Source organism: Emys orbicularis, chromosome 5, assembly GCF_028017835.1.
Source record: "Emys orbicularis isolate rEmyOrb1 chromosome 5, rEmyOrb1.hap1, whole genome shotgun sequence".
NCBI classification, from domain to species: domain Eukaryota; kingdom Metazoa; phylum Chordata; order Testudines; family Emydidae; genus Emys; species Emys orbicularis.
The window spans coordinates 47,432,649-47,455,530 of record NC_088687.1 but is presented as its reverse complement, the minus strand read 5'-3'; the positions used below and the strand labels follow the sequence as shown (position 1 = coordinate 47,455,530).

The following is a 22,882-nucleotide window of genomic DNA, read 5'->3' as shown; positions in this document are numbered from 1 at the left end:
TTTTAATGATTCCTAACATCCTGTTTGCTTTTTGCAAAACAGCTGCTTAGACATGGGTTAATTTAGCAAGATAGTGATCCAAATGTATGTGTAGAGCCATACATAGGCTGTTTAAATATAAATTGAAAACACAATTTTTTTGTAATCTCTTTTTTTCTTCCTTTGGGTGATCCATCTCCAGGAACTCTGTGTTTTTGCTATCACTGATGATTATACTTCTGATATAATAATCTTAGCTTTATTCTTGTTCTGAAATTTTATTACATTTAACTTTTGAAATCATAAATAAAATGAGGACTTTTGGAGAAAGGGGGAGGCTGAAGAACATAATTAAAATGGAAGGATCCCTTCACAGACCTAGTACGTCACCTCCATGAACAAATATAGAATGCATGGCTCTTCTATACAAGTTTATGTCAAGAAAAAGCTGCATTTCTTAAAGTACATTGCCTAGGAACATGAACAGGATTAATGATGGATTCAATTATCAAGTAACATTTTTTTCTTTCAATTTTTCTCTTATGTTCAGCAAAAACACTCATTTTGAGGAAAGGCATGTTGAAACTAAATTTTTTAAAAATTCTCATTTTGGTAATTACCTGTAATTACAGTAACAGGTGTCAGTCTCACAGCTATTTGAACATATGTATTTTAACTAAAGGACATAGTGACAGTTACAGTAAATATTGCAAAAATGTTTACATTATAAGTGGCCTTTTTTAATTGCATAACCTTTCACCTTTTGGACTGAAACTTCAGGAAGAAATCAAACCTAAGAACATTAATAGTTTTTTGGGGCTTTTTCTTTTTGGCTTTGTAGCAAAAATGATTTGGCCATTTTCAAATAGTGTGGAAAAATAGACATATTTTTGCCATTATAAAAAGTCAGTTGCAACCCTCTTGGACAGCTCTAGTGCCTGATTGATTTTTGGTTAGAATCTTTAAATACTGCACACAGATAGTCACTTGATAAGACACTTACCTTTTGGTGGTTATGTGGAAATCTATTGACTTCAGTAAGGACTGCTTCATTCAGTAAACAAAAGCATGCACCAGGTGTAGCAGGGCTCTGCAGGCACACCTGCTTCCTTCAGTGAGAGATATACACACTCAGATCATAGTCCACAAGCATGTCTGCATTAAAGAAATTCCACTCCACTTTTCTTGCCTTATTGTGTGCTTATTTTGCACAAAACTCAGCATTCTACATGTTGGATTTTTTTTTTTTTTTTAATTTAAAAGATTCCTAGGAAGCTCCATTTAAAATAAATATTAAAGTTGAAAAATAAACCATTTAAACCAGGAAATGCCAAAGTTAAGATTCCCCAAGCAACATTAACTGTGTGTGTGTGTGTGTGTGCTTGTGCGCTTTTCACCCCTAACCTGATCTTGGCCACCTTGTTTAGAAGTTTGGCATTATTATCCATATGTGAAGAGGATGTTATGCAAGTAGGAGAACATAAAATGTATTGCTGATAAAATAGGCTTTGCAATATGTTTGAAGCCTAGTGGCGGGCAGTTATGGATTTGTTTATAAATGATATGTTAAGGGTGTATTTTTGACTAATGTATAATCTAACTGCCAAGCAGTAATGCAAGTAGAAGATACTAAATATTAAGTATACTAGGTTTTCTGTAGGTAGGAAGGTTAAGAATTAGCATGAGACCTAGCTGAGGCCCTGTTTTTAGAATACAGTAACTCCTCATTTAACGTTGTCCCACTTAACGTTGTTTCAATGTTACGTCCCTGCTCAATTAGGGAACATGCTTGTTTAAAGTTGTGCAATGCTCCCTTATAACGCCGTTTGGCTGCCTTCTTGTAAGATTCTGTGGAAGAGCAGCGACTTTGCAAGGGAGCATTGCACAAGTTCCGCTTCTCTGTCTCCTCCTCCTCCCTCCCAGTTTAGGACTTTCTGGGAGGGAGAGGGAGGAGCAGAGACACAGCTGTTTGGCAGCGCTTAAGACTTTGTGGGGGAGGGATGTGGTGTGCTCTGGAGAGGAGGTGGAGTGGGGGTGGGAAGAGGTGGGCCTGGAGTGGAGCGGGGACAGGAAGAGGCGGGCCTGGAGCATTCCCAGCAAAATCCAAGCCTGTTCTCCAGGGAAGCTGCTGCAGCAAAAGTGCTTCCTAGCGTCCTTGCCTGCAGCGGGCTGTGCCTGTGTGGGGTAAGCCAGGGGCACTTCCCAACCACAGTACAGTACTGTACAATATACAGTATAATGCCTTTTGTCTGCCCCAAAAAAATTTCCTTGGAACCTAACCCCCCGCATTTACATTAAATCTTATGGGACAATTGGATTCGTTTAACATTGTTTCACTTAAAGTTGCATTTTTCAGGAACATAACTACAACGTTAAGTGAGGAGTTACTGTAGGTTAGCCTACTTACTTACCCTGAGGTTATAAAATTTAGCAATATGTGCCAGGCACAAATAAGTAAACCACAAAAGAATGAGTACATTGCCAGTTGCTCAAATAGGTTTAAAACAGTGGATTTTTAGGTACTTTCTGCAGTAAGGTAAACATGGAGCTAACCACACTAATATATCAAAACTATTAAGAAATTAATTGAAGCAAATGGAATACTAACTGTCAGAAGTTAAATTATGGTTAGCTGGAATATCATGTATGGTTAACCAGAATACCACACATGGGCAAGGGCAGAAACATTGTCAACTATAATCTAAGATCTGTGTGGGAAGAATGGGAAAAGGTTTACAAGAGATGTGTCCAACCTGTTATTGGGCACATCAGGTTCCACAAAATGGTGTAAACTGGATTGTGATGAGGTACTCCACTGGCTGTATTCTTCTATCTTTGTTTTCCACTATTCTCAGGAATTTGTGAGCATAATAATACTGAGAATTGTTCTTATTTCTGTCAATTTCTTGTAGCATTGCTTTGATATGTATGTTTATTTGGCTTTTAAGTTTATATGTATCTACTAGTGTGTGGCCAGTCCCCTTCTTAAACAATAATATTTACGTAGCCACCAGGGTAAGGAACTTGTATTAGTGACATGAGAAATTTTGCATCCCATCTCAATACCAGCTACCGTACATATATGTAAAACTGTAATCTTTAGTGATAGGATTACATACTATTTTTCCTAAATATCCCTCCATGCCTCATTCAGGACAGAGATTAGATAGTACTCAATAAATTAGCAGGAATAAATAAGAAATGAAGTGACTCCTTTGGATCTGTCCCTTTTTTTTTTTTTTTTTGTCAGGGTGGGGACAAATTCTGTTCGCACTTATCAGGATGTTAGTACAAAGTAAATGAGATTTTGTACCAGTGTAGCTGAGAGAAGATTTGCATAGGATGTACAGTGAACATTAATAAAGGAGGAATTTGTAATGAATGAGGTTAGGAGACCAGAGGAGTTTGGATGGTGTGCAGTGAATTAGGTAAGCATTCACTCATTGACTAATGAGGATTTAAAAAAGTACCAAATACTTTCACTGTCCCATATCTAATCTATACACTGAATGAGATGGTGGCTCTGCAAGAAAAAAAAAGCATAAGAAAAACCATACGTCATAATGCACGTGCAAAAATAAAGAGAACTAAGTTTGCATGAGCAACCTTTTAGCTTTAGTATTTCCTGACTTTGGAGTGTTTCCCTTTGCAGCCTTAACTTTCATTTAACACATGTTTTTGTTATTCTTTTGGTTTGATGTATTTAATGCCCTTAGAAAATGGTTTGACTTCTTATAGGAATGTGGAGACAAGCAGAGTCAAATTGAACGGGCCATTAGAGAGAAGCGAGCAGTGGAAGAAGAACTTGAGAAAGTAAGAATGCAAATATTCAGTTTTACACTTTAACTTTTCTTTATTTTATAACATTGTCTTAAGTTTCTATTTCACTATTTTCTCTAATATCATTGAGTAAAATGGGGTGAAAGAATATACCATATGCTTAGTTTTGTATTTGCTTATTTTTTGTTTAATTGTAAATCCAGTGAAGGAAATTTGAAAAATAAATTTTATATTTCTAATAAATTTTGGAGTTATAGTAGATTAACTGCAAAAGATGGCTCTTAGAGAATGTTTCTAAACTCCTAACTCGCTATTCAGTATATATTCAGCATAGTCATATTACCTACTTTCAGGATATGTGTCTAATTGTGGTAATAAATTCCTTACAACTATTTTAAAGGTATAAGAACCAAATAGGAGTAAGAAGTGTTTAAAATGGTCCAAAGGGTGTAAGTAGATGCAATAATGGAAATTTAAACAAAAGAAGATTTTTAGGCTGAATATCAGAAAAATTAATTAACTGCAAAATCTATAAGACTATTATCCCAGTAGTAGCAATGAAAGTCCCATTCCTTCAGTTACTGAAAACTGTGCTGGACAATGGAATGGATAACGTAATGTAGGCAGCAATACTACACTGACAGCCATCTGTGTGATAAAATGAGATTTACGTGTAAGCCTATCCTTCAGATTTACCGTGAAGGCAGAGGAAGTGAATGTGATTACAGAAAACTGGAGGAACTGCACCAAAGGTGTCTGATTGCAGAGCGTACAAAAGATGACCTTCAGCTGTGTCTACAGGCGGCACGAAACAAAATTAAACAACTGGAAATGAAGTAAGTAACTGATATGTCCTCCTAATCAGTATTTCATTCAATATTTCCATCTGATCTAAGTCGTCTTGTGTCAAGTGTTTGTATTTTGTCGTAAGTTCTTATTCAGAAGTAGGAATAGTAGGCTGTCATAATCATTCTTTTTTTAAAATATGCAGCATTGGGTGATATTATAAGTGAGGATGACATATTTTAGAACTAAACAGATTTTCTTGACAATATCAGAGCTGAAAGCAGTTCTCTTACAAAGAAAAAAAATAGAAACAATTTTTGTGGCTAATAATCCTATTTTAATTGTTAATGTTAACTGCTTGGAAAACCTTTTTTTGCAAAATATTCAGAAGAATTCCTATTTTTTAAAGTCGGCATACAGCAGGGTTTTATTTGGTCTATATAATACCAAACCACTGCACAGGACGCCTATATTATTGTTGTGGTAGCATCCAAAATGTACTAGGTACTGGACAAACATAAGTCCACACAATCCTTCCCCTAAAAAGTTTATAATCTAAACAGATAAAGAGATTGAAGGGTGGAGGACAGGAATACAACATGTCTTGCTTTGCTTGCTTGCTTGTGTGTGTTGTGGAGGGTGGGAGTATTTGAAGTTCAAGTAGGGTCAATGAATTGTGGAAAGGGATTCTGGGAGTTAGAGGGGAGTGGGGAAAAGGAACAGGAAGCTGATGGAGAGGAAGGTAGAAATAGGGAAGAGAGGAGAGTGAGGAGCAAGTAGATAGCAGGCAAAATGTGTGAGAATAATGAGATTGGTGCAGGTAGAGGTATGAGGTGGGCACAAGATGTAGGTGGGACTAACAGAAATATAGCAAATTAGGAGAAATTATCCAGAGTAGAGCTGTGTGAATAATCACTTTTTTCAGTTTGCTGGCCGAATTGGGGGTGGGTGGAGTTTTAGATCGACCCAAAACAAAAAACCAAGGGGGAAATTTTTTTTTTTTTTATTTCAAGTAATTTTTTTTATTAAAAGCAAAGATAAATTGGAAATGCCATTCACGAAGCCCCAGGAGGTCATGGTACAGCCCTTCCCCTTATAGCTAGGGTTGGCAAAACGTGATTTTTATATTTATTTATAACGTTGACTGATATGGATGTTTACTCCTTAAGCATTTTTTCTAATCTGTATCAATTTACATTTTCACAGTTGCACAAAATTATGGATTTTAAGCATTTTTTTATTTAATATTTGACAATTATGGGAAATTAGAAGGGGTCAGACAATTATTTAATGACCGTAGACCTTGAGATTCATAAAGTAAAGCTTTGTAACTATTAAAACATAAATGGTCGACATCACGTGTCAAAATACACGAAGTAAATATTCTTAAATCAAACTCTAATTTTTCAAGCAACATTTTTCTCAATTTGCTTATCTGTACATTTTTATTATTTTTTCAGTTGGTTTGTGTATGTACAGTGAAATGGATGTTTACTGATTTAAAAAAATCTCACCCTTCCAAGTCTACTTAAAACCTGTTGTCCCATGTTAGAGCACTCACCTGGGATGTGGGAAACACAGGTTCAGTTTCCTACTCGGCCTGATAGGAAGCAGGGATTTGAACTTGGGACTCCCATTTTGTAGGTCAGTGCCCTAACGACTAGGCTAGAGGGTATTCTGGGTTGATATCTCTTTCTCTCTCTCTCTCCTGTTGAAGCTGTTCTGTTTTTTATAAATAATACTAATTGAGCGAGAGAGAGAGAAAGACTGTATATCCAAGTGGTTAAGGCACTCAACTATTGGATGTGGGAGGCCCAAGTTTAAATCTTTGCTACAAATCAGGCAGAGTGGGGACTTGAAGCCCACCTGGTCTCCCACATCCCAGGTAAGTGCTGCCCCCACAACAGTATAGAGTATAAGGGAGCATCCCCACCACTGAAGTCGAGTGGCATCTAAGTCCCCTTGAAACTATTCAGCAATTTCATGTCAAATCAACAAACAGTTTTGGTTGAGCTGAATATAAATTTTTCAGCAAATGAACTATTCAGCCAAAAATTTTTGCCTTACTATAATCCAGAGTCCAAATTTGAGTTCCGTTAGTTATTTACTTACATACTGTATTAGTAATTATTTGTATTATCATAGTGGCTAGGAACCCCAGTTACGGACTAGGAACTTATGCTTGGCGCTGTACAAACATAACAAAAGACAATCCCCTTCTCCAAGACCTTAATGCAGGTTTCCTGAACTTTGGCCTGAACTCTCACTATCCTGTTCCCTTGTGAAGTCCAACCTCCTATATCTCAAACGCACCCATCCTTTTTAATTAATGTAGTTAATTTAACATATAATGGTATATGTATAAGGAGTGGACATAGTTAATTTTCCATGGTCATTCAATGCTTGGCCTCTCTGAGGCTGACAAAAAGGAAATTTAAAATTGAATTAAATATTTTTGTGAATTTTTTTTGTGGCTATTTGTTCCTCTTAGACATAGACATCACACACCCAGGGGAATAAAAATTAGTTTAAAAAATATTTGTACTTTAAATGTCAAGCATTAAAAAGAATTCACATGTTCACCCATCCACAAATACATTGACGTTGACAAGCATTATGAATTTTAAAAATAAGTATTTGGCCTTCAAAATACAAAATATAATTAAAGGTTCTAATTAAAAGGCACATACAAATGATAGGGAAGCTTCGAAAAATGTAGACTGAACTTGACTTAACTCCTGAGTTGAAAGTCTAGTGAGATTTGTTTTCCCTTTTCAGCTCCGAGGAAGAGATATCTCGTTGCCAGGAAATGGTTTGCAAGCTGCAAAGCATTCTGGATTCTGAAAGAGAAAACTCTGGCTCTATGAGTGAACAAAGACTAAAACTTCATCAAGAAAATGAACAGTTGCGTAAAGAAGCAGAGGATTTGAGGAAACTGGCCATGGAGGCACAACAAAAAGCTAAATTAAAGGTACTAGCAAAACAAAAATAGTGTGTAATTATTTGGTTAAATGGGTTCCTACGAAAGATAAAATGCAAAAAACATTTCTAAGAAGAAATAGAAAAAATAGGGTTGGGAGTGACAACTTCAGTTCAGGCTTCTCAGTTCTGCCCTCCAGATACCCTTACTTGTGAAGTAACATTTCTACTGTCAGTCTGATAATTAATTCATTGTCTATTAATAAATTAAATTATACTTATTAAACAGAAGCTTCCAAATGTTCTTTTGGTGGCTTTTATAATGTGACCAGACTAAATAATAATAACACTTCTGGTTATCTAACTTTAACTGGAGCCAAACTCACTACTGATTGGCAAACTGGGCTCCAGTGGAGTTATATCTGCTTGCAGCAGCAAGAGATTTGATCCCAGATCTCCGAAACAGCAAGATTAACATTAACCACTATGTTTTCCAGTGTGCGCTGAGGCATCGTCACATGCCAGTCTCTTCCTTTTCCCCTTCTCATTCTAGTTATAAGGGCTGGAACATGGTTGGAACAAGCTTGGAGAGTTGGAAGATTTGCAGGTGAAAATGTTTCAGAGAACACAGCTAACAATTCTGATCTTCAGGCTTCCCTCATGAACCTTCTGTGGTTCCCCACTGAAGTATCCCAGACTGACAGGACCTGAGGAAGTCTGTCAGACTGGGATTTGACTCTGCGGTCTTAACAACTGAAGTTGGGAGTCTGAAGTATAGGCTATGAGGGATTGGGGATAAAAAAGATGGATATGGCTAGAGGCAAAAATATAAAATTCAATGGTTGTGAATATAAAGACAAGAGAAAAACTTGTCTGTTTGGAATGAAAGTTAGGGGATTAGGGAGATGGCATATGGAGAGCCCATGGAGCTAGTTTTGTAGCGAAGACTACTTTATTTTTAACAGCTATGATAATAAAGTCAGTTAGTCTAAAAGTCACCACCTTCAGAGCACTACCCTTGTTCAACAAGAGATCCAGGAAAAAGTATTTAACCTTGGAGAATTTAAAACATTTAAGAAAAAGGTCAATTTGGGGGGCAATAAACAATGAAATCCTTGTACACACTATTTAGAAAATTCACCAAATAGTATTACATGGCTGACTAATTGGATGGAAATCAGAGGAAAACTGCTCAACTTGACTTATGTTTTTTCCTTTGTTTCCTTGGCAATTGACATGTGATCAGCATAACATACTCTGGTATGTGCCATTACATTTTTCAAGAACCAGTGACTGAGTCTAATTTTCCACATAATATGGAGAACTTAAAATTTTGTGTTACTTGGTAAATTAAGAAAGCATTTCATGTTCATTGGTGCATTTAAGGCTCCTTGTCATAAACGGAGTGGTTAAAGTATATTGACCAGAAGTAAAATCTCAATCATATGTTTACAATAAACCAAATGGTCCTGCCTTGTATATACTTCACTTGTATGTTTGCTGAAAGGGGAAGAGGATTTATGCACACTTTTCATTACTTTACATTTTAAAAATATAAATCTCGAGTTTGCAGGGTGGAAATATTTTACTGACATAACTAAATCTTATAGTTTCTTTGTGTGTGTTAGGGGGTTGTTTTATTTATGTAAATAAATGGTGCTAAGATATCACAGTGCTTATTTTTTTACAATGTACAGATAAATGTTACCAGTTTTCTTTTGAGACTTATAATATTGCATCAGCACACTTATAGAAAAGAAACTGATTTAAAAAAACTTTTAATGGAATACATAAAGTTTAAAGGTATACCATCAAATCAAAATAGTTTAACAACAAAAAAAGTTAAAAGTACTTTCATGTACTATATCAGCCTTATACCAATTTTCATGGTTTCATAATCACATTTTCTAGGTTTTTAAAAATATTTCTCTCCTTTGTTTCTGTGTGAAAGTCGGTGTCGGAGGAAGACTGGTTACTCATAAAGTAACAAAACTCAAAGTTTTCCCCCTTAATCTTTATTTTATGATAAGTTTCAATATTACTTCTAACTACAGAAAGGGGAAAAAATCAATAGTCACTACTGGAATAAAAAAGACTCTCTTTAATGTCACACATAACTTACACCTATAAAAAATGAGTGAATGTTTAATTCTAAAAGTGTAATGTATGTGCCAGTGGATTTGTTTGGGGGCACAAATGGAAGTGAGTTTTGTTTTTAAGAAACTCAAAGCCTAAACTTGTTTTGTTAGTTTCATACTATTAAAATAAATGTAAGGTTTTTCTATTTTCTGTAAGAATTCTAGAATTATAAAATACCAAAAAAATAGATGAGGAAGGTACTCCTTTATATTAGTGAAATAAGCAAAATAAGCAGTTTACATTGCTTTTTCAGGTAATATATTCCTATTTATATCTTGTGTATTCAAATAGGAGAGTTATGGGGGGAGGGGCTGAATCTTCAAAATCTAATGTTGCTATAACAACTTTGAAAATTTGATCTATTTAGGCCATGCCATTCTTACGAAAGAAATGTGATGTAATGATTTAGAATTCTTATTTAATGTTGTATGTAAATTTAAATATAAATATTTATAGGCAGTTCTGCAGAAATGAGACATGTCACCCTATTGACCCATTATATATATATATATAAATAAAAAAATACTCATTGATATAGGTAAATTTTTTTTTAAATTGTTTCTAAAGCTGGCAATTTGTAGGATTGCATGTGTACGTCAACATTTTCAACAAATGTCATTTAAGATCAAAGATACTAACTGAAAAACATATGAGTTGGGGAAAGGTGTGTGGAGAGAGTGATCGTTTACACACTAACCCTTCAAATTAAAACTTAACCAATACTTATGTCAACCAGGCTTTTCAAAGTCAGTTTACAGGATCTTCACTATACTCCAGGTTGGACATCCAGACTGTGGACTCCTCAAAGCCAGAGAGATGGCTCTCTTGTTCATCTGAAATCTGATGTATCCAGAGGCTAAATGTATATTCAACATAATTGGTTATCTAACCTTTGTTGCTGTATTTGCTTGTGTAACGACCTGGTACTTTGCATGTACAATTGTACACCTAAACAAGGTCTCAGTTAAGCACACAACTGAGCCTGCACAGTTATTTAGTATTTGAATTTTAGTAGTTCTCACAATGGTGATAGGTGCTTTCCAAACATACAAGATGTAAACCCTTCCCCAGAGAGCTAACCTAAGAATACAAGTAATTTACAGAATTCAGGGGAGAAGGATAAAGCATATATTCAATTTATAAAAACAATAGGCATTACAATCATCACTACCCTTTATTGCCATTTGTATTAGGTTTTAAATTGGTCTTATGAGCGTATTTTTATATGCACACTTAAAGTGAATGTTTTGGGGGTTTTTATTCTTGGGCTAAAGTTGCAAACTTCTATTGTCTGATTTTGGCTTTTTTTTTTTTTTTTTTTTTTAACTGTAGATAAGCACAATCGAACATGAGCATTCAGTGAAGGAGCATGGGTTTGAGGTTCGACTGAAAGAGATGGAAGTCACTAATCGAAATTCCACTGTTCAACTGAGACATCTGTTGGTGGCTCAGCAAAAAGCAACTAACCGGTGGAAGGAAGAAACAAAGAAGCTTACAGAAACTACAGAAACCAGGATCTGTAATCTGAAGTAAGTGCAATCAGTCTTTTTCTTTTACACTTTTTATTAGTTTAACTCTTAGGTTTTGGTTATCATGGTCATCATCATGAAACTGTACTTGTGGTGGGGAAAAAAGATAGTGAGTAAATAATTCAGGCCAGAAGAGATGTTGCAGTCTCAATGAATAAACAAGAGATGCTGCAAAAAGAATTGTTAGTTTCCGCTTTCCTTTCTCAGTTGCACTTAGCAGGCTGATTGCAGAAATGAAGGCTTTGTACCTTGCCAAAAAGACAACACTACTTGTGTGTTTTTGACATTTTGTAATGGCAAAAAAGTAGTTACAATATGTCACTTTATTTTAATACTGTTTTTCAAGTAAACTTTACTCATTTTAGAAAACTTAACTTTGGTTTATGAAAACCCCTATATTTACAGTTCTTCAAGGTACCGTCTGTATATTCACAGTTGTGGGACGAATCATGGAATTTCAGGAACATTCTGAAAACATTGCCTGTTGGAGCTGCATGAGTACTCTCTTATGACACCAGAAGCTCTGAGATGAGGTTATAAAAGAGCCATATGACCTTTGTCCTCTCAGTTCCTTTCTTTCTTGGCTAGATTTTGTTATTAGGGACCTTTCTCCATATTAAGAGCAACTTTTATTGTTAAACAGTATTCCAGTTGGTGTTGCCTAGTTTTCACTATTACACTCTGTTTTTGTCTGGACCAGGGTCCTGGAGTCTCTTTGGCCATAGACAATCTCTGGGTACTTCTCCACCATCTTTGGCTTATGCAGGATCTTCAATACCATCAGTGGAGTGTATGGTTATACCTCTAAGGGTATGTCTACACTGCAATTAAACACCTGCAGCTGGCCCACATAAGCTGGCTTGAGTTCACAGGGCTCAAGCTAAAGGACTGCTTAATTGTGGAGTAGGCATTTGGGCTTGGGCTGGAGCCCAGGCTCTGGAACCTCACGAGGGAAGAGCTCCCAGAGCTCGGACTCCAGCCTGAGCTCAAACTGCAATTAAACTGCCTCTTAGCCTGAGCCCCACAAGCCTGGGCCAGCCACATTGTTTAATTGCAATGTAGACATACCCTGTGTGCACATTCTTCTGGGGAAAGCTCTCTTAGTCCAGTGTTCTTGGAACTGAGTGTTAGGGATGAGTCTCCATTTAGGCTTCATTTCCTCCAGATGTTCTTCTTTGCCTCATCACCACGAGAGTTGGGCTGAAAGGCTCATTGGCGCACACCTCAAAGCAAGAGTGCTTTAACGTCCCAGGGCACTCATTCTCTTTCAGGCCGTCTTTCCTTGGTCTTCCTTTAGTCCACAGACTCTCTCTCCTTATTGGCAGGGTCTCCTAAACCTAGCAACCAAATGTAGCATGAGAAGAAAACGACATCTCTCCTGTATATAGTGGTTTCTGAAGTTGTGAAAATAGCAGCTCTGCTGTTCTATTTCTTCTCATCGGTATATATTAAATAGTTCTTCTTAAAGTGCTGTCTCTGTTGGTGCTCCACTTTAGGTGTTCGTGTTCTCCTGAGCTCGTAGTCAGAGACTTTTAGTAGCAGTGCTGGTTGGGTTGCACATGCATGGTCCCTGCCTTGCGCTGCTGTAGGCAGTTAACCGACGCTGTGCGACCAACCCCCACTCAGTTCCTTCTCTATCGCCCTTGGCTACGAGTCAGAGCAATCAGCAGCACCTCGCTACGTTGTAGTTAATTAGTTACAGTCAGTTACTTAGTTTCCTTATTAGCAGCTACTTAGCTTGTTTCCCTTTCCTTTTCTCCTTCGTTTAAAAGAAAAAGAAAAAAAATTGCCCTTCACATGAATGAGGCACTGATGGATCCTGTAAGGGTCATTCTGTGGACCCCCTTGGCTGCCCCTCCAGCCGGCGGAAGGTCCGACAGGAGGTGTGTACCAACAAAGGGCGTCGACTTTGCATCCAGTGCCTAATTTCTTAGTGATAGACGCAGTTCAGTGATGTGGCATGTAACAACAGCCCTGAAACACAACTCATGAGAAGGACTGGAAAAGACTTGATCAGTTTTGGCAATAAGTCTTACTCCTTGGCTACCCCTCACCTCCACATAGCCAACTATCCAACATTACTAACAAAATACAACTATACAAACTACACAAAAATGTCCGAATTGATTAATTTTATTGCCAAGGACAAGGGGGAACAATTCGCAGCACTTGATTCTGAGGACAGGGCTGCAACATCTGTGTCGACGGTGGTTGTAATGAGAAGTTCATGGCTCTATCTTTCTGGCTTCCCTGAAGAGGTGCATTTCACAGTGGAAGACTTGCCAGCCCAAATTATCCGCCAAAAAGACAGACAACTTACTCACAGGCTCACGAGTGCTCCGATCCTTGGGAACTGTAGCGAGGCGGTGGAATACCCCACAGCCCTGCTGAGGGCGGAACCTCCCCCAATACCAACGTGGGCGGAGCCACAGGGTCCGGCGCCCGCCTCTCAGATGTCACGGCGCCGACCCGGAAGTATAAAAGTCCAGCAGAGCTCAGTGGAGCACACGCCGGCGGAGAGAGCAGACGTCTGTGGCCGAGCTCCCACTTGGGAGACAGCCGCAGGCCGCGACCGGCCTGCTGACTTACCAGGCCTGCCGAGCCTACCTCTCGCCCGATACCCTAAGGAGGACTGGCCAAGCCTGCCGCGTGCCAGCTACCCCGAGGAGGAGCCGAGCCTACCCTGCGCTAACTACCCAGAGGAACCGATGCTGGTGGAGAGCACCGAGGACACTAGGACGGCCCAGGTACCATACGAGGGGGAGTGTGGAAGTAGCCCGGGGGTAGCCGACCCCAGTCTGGCTGCTGCACTGCCAGAGCCGATGTCAGTGTGTTGCGGCCAGGATCCCCACTGACAGCAGCGAGTTTCCGCCACTGCTAGGGCCCCGGGCTGGGACACAGTGGAGTGGGAGGGCCTGCATCCCCCCTGCCACCCACTCCTTGGGTGGCAGACTCCCCCTTTTCCCCTGACGTAGAGAGGCTGGGTTACTGACTGACTATTTGCTTGCTGCCCCGCCCTGACCTAGGGCCTGGGCTGCTACAAACCCTGACCCAGCCCCTGCTTAAGGGCCTGGGCCTCCGATTGACTATTTGCTACTGACCCAGCCCCTGCTTAAGGGCCTGGGCCTCTGATTGACTATTTGCTACTGACCCAGCCCCTGCTTAAGGGCCTGGGCCTCCGATTGACTATTTGCTACTGACCCAGCCCCTGCTTAAGGGCCTGGGCCTCCGATTGACTATTTGCTACTGACCCAGCCCCTGCTTAAGGGCCTGGGCCTCCGATTGACTATTTGCTACTGACCCAGCCCCTACTTAAGGGCCTGGGCCTCCGATTGACTATTTGCTACTGACCCAGCCCCTGACTTAGGGCCTGGGCTGCTATAGACTTGGCCTCCGCCCTTGCTTAAGGGCCTGCGTTCTGACCTCTTGGCTCAGCCCCTGCTTACGGGCCTGAGCCCCTAACTCGGGGTCTGCGGTCCCAGATTGCTGCCGGACCAGAGCAAGGCGATGGGATACCCCACAGCCCCGCTGAGGGCCGAACCTCGGCCCAAAACTACTACACGAACCTATAACCCCAAACCGAAGAGGAAACAGAGGAATTACTTTACATCCCAATAATACCACCGGCCAATGTATTCACAACAACAGCGGTGATTTGACTCACAGGGTTGCAGACACAGGCCCTGAGGGGACAACAATCTACTTCTCAAGTTGCTGCATCCCAACCATCAACTTCCCCTAACAAGAACTCTGGTGGATGGAGACCAATGCTCGACCTCCAATAATTCAACAAGTTCATCAGAAACACAACGATTCAAGATGGTCACACTATACACTATAAGTGACTGCCTGCTAAAAGCATCAACCCAGCAGACAGCATTGCAAGCCACTGAAGAGGTGGTAACCCTCTTCACGAATCTGGGCTTCCTAATAAATACCAACCAGCCCACTCTAACAACAGTGCAAGAGCTGGACTTCATTGAGGCCCAACTCAACTCTATTGAGGCTATAGCCTCACTACCAAGACACGAGCCTCATACCCACTGCGTGAAATAGCCCACAGATATCTGCCAGGACTTGCCCCCAACTTCTTGACCACATGGCAGCCACAACATTTGCTGTCAGGCACACCAGATTAAACATCCGTTGCCTACAAGGAAGGCTACGTATCAACTTTGTTCCACACAGACACAGCATAAACAAGCACCCCACGATATCGGGCAAAATAAAGGACCCCCTTCTCTGGTGGACAAAACTGACCAACGTGTGCAGACCACAAATGCCTCACTCCTGGGATGCGGAGCACACCTGCACCCACATTCTATATAGGGCTGCTGGTCCCCTGTGGAATCCCTTCGACATATAAACCTATTGGAACTTCAAGCTGTCCACAACGCTTGCTCCCAGTTCCTGCCACTCGTCAAGGATAAGGCTATTTGAAGCCTTAGCTTGTACGTATTATATATACAGACATGGGGGAGCACACTCACAGTACCTCTGTGTGCAAGCCATAAAACCCTGACGATGGTGCATCAGACACAATATCCACACCACCACAGCAGATACCCTCAATGGACAAATTTCTCAGGACCACGACGGGAGCTCGACAACACAGTACTCCTGCGTGTATTTCAACACTGGGGGTTCCCCTCAGTAGACCTTTTATTAACTGCACAAAATACCAAACACCCTCGTTTTTGTTCCGGTGCAGGTCTCGGTGTGCAGTCGTTAGGCGATGCATTCCTCCTCGAGTGGAACGCTTCCCTTCTCTATGCCTTCCCTCCTATTCCTCTCTTAAACCGAGTGATCCACAAGATCAGGCCGGATGGGCCACAGTAATTCTACTATCATGGTCTCGCCAAACCATGGTATCCTTACCCCCTCAGCATGACCGTGCATTCATGAATCGCACTCCCACTTCTGTCTCATCCAGTGTCCCAGGACTCAGGCTGCGTCCTGCATCCACAGAAACTTCATCTCAGAGCATGGCTCCTCCATGGTTCACGGAACCTGAGCTTACCTGTTCAGAGGAGGTACAAAATATAGTTACACACAAATGAACAGAAACAGAAATGAACTGTCGCCCATACACCCTGAAGGGGAGACGAGTTAAGGCCTGGTGCCAACTAAAACGGATGACTTCCATTCCAGGGACGTTACCCTCTATACTGCGTTACCTATTAGAACTCAAACAGTCAGACCTATCCATGAGCTCAATAAAGGTCCATCTACCTACCATCACAACATTGAACTACGTGAGCCTACCACACCATGGGACCTGAACCTGGTCCTTTGAATCATCACCTCTTCCCCATGTGAACCCATCACTGCTACACCGTTCTATGAAAGTAGCATTTCTTGTGGCAATGACATCTGTCAGACGTGTGGGAGCACTGTGGGCTTTCATGGCGGAACCCCCATACATGGTCTTCTTTGAGGATAAAGCCTCCCTCAGACCACACCCCTAAACCCCACACAGATAGAACACATTACACACGCCATAATTTTGATGTTCGGAGGGCATTGGCTTCTTACATAGACAGGACTAAACCATCCCAAAGATCACCCAGACTGTTTCTATCCATCACTGAATGCTCCAAAAGGAGCACCATCTCTAAACAAAGACTTTCCACGTAGATCCATAATCGCACAAAACTCTATCATCAGTGCAACTGCCAATCCCTCATGGGGATTCGCTCACATCCCACTAAGCCTTATCAGCCTCCACAGCTTCCCTGCACAATGTACCTATCACGGACATTTGTAGAGTTGCTGCCTGGGCCTTAGCCCATACCTTTAGACAGCACTATGCCTTAGAGCAACAGGCAACATCTGATACCTCCTTTGGATGCTCTCTACAATCGGAGGTCACAACTTCAACTCCGAAGCACCTCCTTCCATCGGAGGGCACTGCTCTGAAGTCACGTAAAGTGGAGCACCCACAGGGACAGCACTCGAAGAAGAAGAGAAGGTTACTCACCTTGTGCAGTAACTGAGGTTCTTCGAGATGTGTGTCCCTGTGGGTGCTCCACTATCCTCCCTTCTACTTCAGTTTCCTTATTAGTCTCTGCAGTAGAGAAGGAACTGAGTGGGGGCTGGTTGCACAGCGTCGGTTAACTACCTGCAGCAGCCCGAGACAGGGACCACGCATGTGCGACCCAATCGGCACTGCTACTAAAAGTCTCCGACTACGAGCGCAGGGGCGCATGAACACCTAACGTGGAGCACCCTCAGGGACACACATCTCGAAGAACCTCAGTTACTGCACAAGGTGAGTAACCTCTTCTTTGAGTGATGATCCCTATGTGTATTCCAAATGTGGGCATGTGTGCGTACCGTGCGCCTGAGTTCAGAGATATTTAGCAAACAGTGTCCATTGGTCTGCACATACATGTGCTCTGAACTGAGGGTATAACGGAAAGTGCACACTGGCACCTTTCCAGTTCCTTCTTCTGCTTCATGGCCTGAGTCAGAATATTCTGTGTCCACAGCTTCTTCCTTTGACTGCTTCAATCTGTAAATATATTGTAAATAGTTTATTTTTTTACTCTTTTAGTCTTGAGTACTGGCATAGTTCATTATTTTCCATGGGAGGATAGGCTTATGCCTAGAGTCCTGGGATTCAAGCATTGCATTTCCTGCCCCCTCTCCTTTTCAGTGAGTGACAAACACCAGTGCTGCCTTTATTGTCTAGCCAAGGCTCACATCTCGGCTAAGTGCAGTATTTGCCGCTCCTTCCCTCCCAGAACTTGAGGGTTGAGAGCTAAGACATAAAATATCTGATGGAGGAGGACATGAGACCCCAATCAGATCTGGGCCAGGGAGTCCCCTGATATATTGGCCTCAGTCAAAGGGTAGTGCCCCTCCGAGCATGAGCTCAGAAGTCGAGACTAAGACTTGCAAGCCTAAGGAGAAGATTTCTCATGAGAGTAAAGGGCACTCTCGCAAACTCTTTTTCCAAAGCTGCCCCAAAGAAAAGAGATTCTCCCTGACTCCTTCAAAGTTGGGAGAAACCTTCTCAGCAGGAATAAGTGGTACAAAGGCGCGTGGATCTGTTAGCTCTGGTACCGGTTCCGACATGCAAACCAAAAGAGACACATCCACTGCCACTCCCTTTGACATGGAGATTACACTTCGGGCTAATATTGTCATGGCCCCAGACAGATCAGTCTTCCACTGTGGCCAGGGAAGCACCAGATCCAACAGCTCTACCAATTGACCTACCTCGTACCCTGGGGCAATCTGAGAACTACAGATGACATTTTTACTTTTCCCTATCCTCCTTTCCCTTCCTCTCATTTGTCTTTATTCAAAGACATAGTTACTCTGGAGGAGGAAGCTATTCCAAGGACATGGAGCTGCTCTCCTCTCCCACCAGCAAGCCGCAGTACCCTACTGGATCCACCGGTAGTTCAGGATCCAGGTTTTTTATCCAGTGAGTCAGTCTCTCCAGAAGAGCCTCTACCCTCTCATAGAGAAGGAGCCCTAGACAAAAGCCCTAAGAGATCAGAGTTCCATCCTCTTACAAAATATAACTTTCCAAGAGACGGGTGGTACCCTGTCAAGAGATCCTCGTCATACAGGCTGTATTGGATCCCTTAGGATTCTTATGCTAGGCACCCAGGATCAGAACATGAACCTTACTTACCATGTCCTTGCCAAGACCAGCCAGCCTCGTTGGAGTATACAGAAGATGAAGATGAACCAGATCCATTGGTTCTGGGAGTGATTTCATCCTCTTTCCCAAATGAGGCTGTTACCCCATCTTTGCCAGTGCCGGCTGATGGCTACAGGCAACATCAGGATACCTACAAAGGATGGTATTTGAGCTCCAGATACAGCTTGAACTCCTAAGCTCTTCACCTCACACTTGAGTTCCTACGTATGTTAATGTAGATAAGAATGACAAGTGAATTGATCAGTTCAGCAAACAAACATATCGGACTGTATCCATTTATCCCGGTCTTATTCTTCAGCTTGTGGTGTTTTCATCCCCAAAGACACGTGGCATGTTTTTTTTAATATTTAAAGTTAATAGACAAGTAGAGAATGTTTGAATAGTGCTCTTTAGTTATTGTGTATTAGTGCATGCAGTCAATCCTAATAACACAGACATAAAACAAAATATACTAGGCAGTGTTTTCAATGTGGATAAAGTGCATTCATTTTTCACATCAGCAAAAGAATTGGTTTGTATGCATGTACACTAATATGAGAAAGTTAAAATGTCATTTTTATAGCTATATTCATTTTCTGAAATGCAAGATGTACTCAAGTTTACACATATGCTAATGTGATTCCTTATCAGGAAGACAAAAAAAATTCAAATGTAAATTTAAAAAAAGGAAAGATTTTTGCTCTTACGGGTATTGTGAAATTTAAAATATTTTCATTTAACAGGCCATTAAAAAGGAAACATTAAAAGTTCACAAGCTTGGTTTTTTAAACTTCGGATTAACCGATAGACTTGTCACATACAATTATTTTTAACAGATTACATGTCCATATAGCAAAATGAACCATAATGCTCCTGATGTTCTCCTTGTAGTAGATAACTGGTGAATTTTTTGAAGCATAACTTTTATTTGTAAATATCATTCAACCTTTTCTAGCTGTCAGAAACAGAATGCTCTTAGTCTGAGTTGGAGCTGAGCCCAGGTCTCCAACTAGAACAGGGAAAATAACCTCTGAAGTTTGTGTCCTACAATAACTATACATTGCTGCTAACATACATACTGTGCTTTCTTCTCTAGAACGAGAAATAAAAACTTGTCTTCATGTAAACGCCACTAGTTTGTGTAAAGTACAGTAAAGCCATCTCTGACCCACATTAACACTGGCAACGTTTCTGTTCCAAAGCTATTTCTGTTTAACAGGAGCTAAGTTAACTTTTTCCTGCTGTACTTAGCAGGAATTGTATCTGAGATAGCTGGGAATAGAGAAGGCTTTGGAGACTGGCCAATAAGCAGTCGGAGATATAAATAGGCTAATGAGAGGATGGAACAAGACACACTAAAAATGTACTTAATTATTAGTATTTATTGTGTTTCAGGGCTTTAGCTATGTAGTGAACGACCAATAGTATCATAGACAATAGAAACTGAAAAGACATTTATATTTTAGTCCGCATTCTCCACTGTCCTGCACCTGAGTAGTTACTTACACCCTATAGAGTGGGTTAGATTTTTCTCTCTTATTTTTGTTATAATAATCTTAGTGGGTAAAATATTTTAAATAGCAGTGCTATTCTTTTTTTCCCTCTTAGATGACATTGTCTCTTTATGCATCTAGGATGTGTTTTAAAAATACGTTACTGTGACTTTAAACTTCAGTGAAATTTGAATTTTTCAGAAGCATCCTGCTTAAATGGTGGGCATAGTTTTAATTGAAGATGTTCACCACTTAACGTTAATCATTATCTTCCATGAGTGTGGCTGATCATCTTGGGTCTTCTCCCGTTTAAACCACTGTCGAAACTCCCATTGACTTGAACTGAAGCAAGATTGTGCCCCTTATTTATTACATATTAATGGTATGAAACATCACCACATAGCCAGATTTACAACACTGAATTTTAAATTTTATTTTAGATGACCTGTTAATGAGAACAGATACTTCTAGAGAGTTGCTAAAGTTTAGGAAATGAAGCAACTTCCACAATCTGTATAGAAGACTTGCTGTGATTCTTGAGAGATTAAAATTGTTGCTAATGCTACAATTACAGGATTTTGTGTTGCCAAAAACTTTTCACATAGATTTAGCTCTCCAGAGATGGCAGGCTGAATGCTGATCCAAATAGTTTGATTTTTAGGATCGCTATCCAGGGGTAAACTTTATGTATTCTTAAACCCACCATATACAGTATTTTGTAAAGATTTCAAATTTTTTCTTAGAGGAAGAGAATCTTGTTTCACTTCTTCAGAAAGAAACCATCAAAACACACAGCTCTTACGTGAGGTGTAATGAACAATACATCTCGTCTTCCAAGTTTGTATGCATTAACTTATTTGTACAGCTGACTGTGTGTAATTAGTTGACTCTTGCTGATACTTTCTATCATCTATTGTAAATATTTGAGTAGTGGAGAAAACTTGTTTTGTAGTGTTTTACAGAAAGATAATTTTAAACAATTGCATTTGTGTGAATAAACTAATGTAATCTGGCGTTTACTCTCTGTAAATGCACATTGTATCATCTGAGCATTAGCCATTCAGTCAGCTAAAGCAACATGTGAGCTGAAAGAGACGGGGTGGGGGAACATCCAAGAACAAAGAAACTAATCAAAATGTTTTTCTCAATCCAGCATCATGGGTCATCCTGGCTGATGTTGGACTTTATTGTACACAGTTTCCTGTTTAAGAAAAAAAATTAAAGCATTCTGGGAAGAGTGAAATTATCTGTGGAAATAGCCACTTTCCCTTTCAAAGTTATGAGTAGGACAGAAATGTTAAAACATTGCTGTAATGGGTCAGAATCTTCAGTCTTTGATTTAGCTTCATCAAACTGCTGACATTGGGATATAACAAACTGTTTGTCATATCTGTTGTGGTCTTTGAACCTTCATGGAAAAATATGAATCCCATTTTGAAAACATTCCTGTTTATATGTGAGAGATTGTCCTTGTGGTGTCATCTGGTGATGTCCTGCAAAGATTTAACATGCTATTTACTAGTATAATAGCTATTTCATCAAACCGTACTGCCTTAATGATCAGAAAAGGGGGGAAAAAAACAATTCTTTCCATATTAAAAGATGTAAATCTATACACAAGCCATGTGGAGTACCTCTGTCGCTGTAGCAGATATTCTGCATTAAGTCTGACAGCAAGTAGTGTCACCTTTTGGAGGTGACTTCATAGTTAGTGCTTATAAATATATAATATAAGCCAGTGGTCCCCAACCTTTTTCGTCGAGCGGGCGCCAGACCACGAGCCACGGAGGACCGTGGCGGCGGACGAGCATCCACCGAAATGCTGCCGACAAGCGACAATGTCAATAGGTGTCGCCGCCGAAATGTTGCCGACAAGCAGTGTCATCCAGAGGCGTCGCCACTGAAAATCTGCATTTTGGCGGATGCTTGTCTGCTGGCACCCGCGGGCACCGCGTTGGGGAACCCTGATATAAGCCCTCCTCAGAAAATGAAGGTAAAAGAATCAGTTTGTCCACCATGATCTAGATACAGTAAAAATGGAAACTAATTAATTCTTTGCCCCACCTCCTTCCCCCCAAAGAAGTTTGACTTTGATATAGTGTAATTCCTCATTAAATCTATATTCTGTATGATTGGTGCTCTGATACTACATTGACAAGAACTTTAAAAATACCCATAAATAAAATAAATTGTACCTATTTTTTGTATTTTAGACATTCTGTGCGCTGCCATACCAAGGCATGTAGTATGAAATGCAATTTATATGAAAATTTAATTACACTATTTATAGACTCATAGACCCATAGACTTTAAGATCAGAAGGGACCATCATGATCATCTAGTCTGACCTCTGACCACCCTGTCCTGTAATAGACCCATAACCTCTGGCTGAGTTTCTGAAGTCCTCAAATCGTAATTTAAAGACTTGAAGTCTTTAAATGGCAGAGAATTTGCCATTTACACTAGTTTAAACCTGGAAATGATCTGTGCCTGGAAGCTATCTGTGATAGCTACAGCAAGGTTTAAGAATCTGAAGTGCCTTTCTAAATCTCAGAGGGACAAGGTGTGGAGCATGCTTTCAGAAGTCTTAAAAGAACAAC

General features: G+C 40.3%; 1 protein-coding gene across 1 annotated transcript in view; it reads left to right on the top strand.

Moving 5' to 3' along the window:
- The window catches only part of SCLT1 (sodium channel and clathrin linker 1), a 136,235-nt gene that overhangs the window by 66,085 nt on the left and 47,268 nt on the right, over window positions 1–22,882 (top strand). Inside the window, exons 16-19 of the mRNA XM_065404799.1 lie at window positions 3,718–3,792; window positions 4,450–4,595; window positions 7,324–7,516; window positions 10,936–11,132. Of these exons, the coding sequence (XP_065260871.1) occupies window positions 3,718–3,792; window positions 4,450–4,595; window positions 7,324–7,516; window positions 10,936–11,132 (611 nt within the window). The remainder of the gene's footprint in view (window positions 1–3,717; window positions 3,793–4,449; window positions 4,596–7,323; window positions 7,517–10,935; window positions 11,133–22,882) is intronic.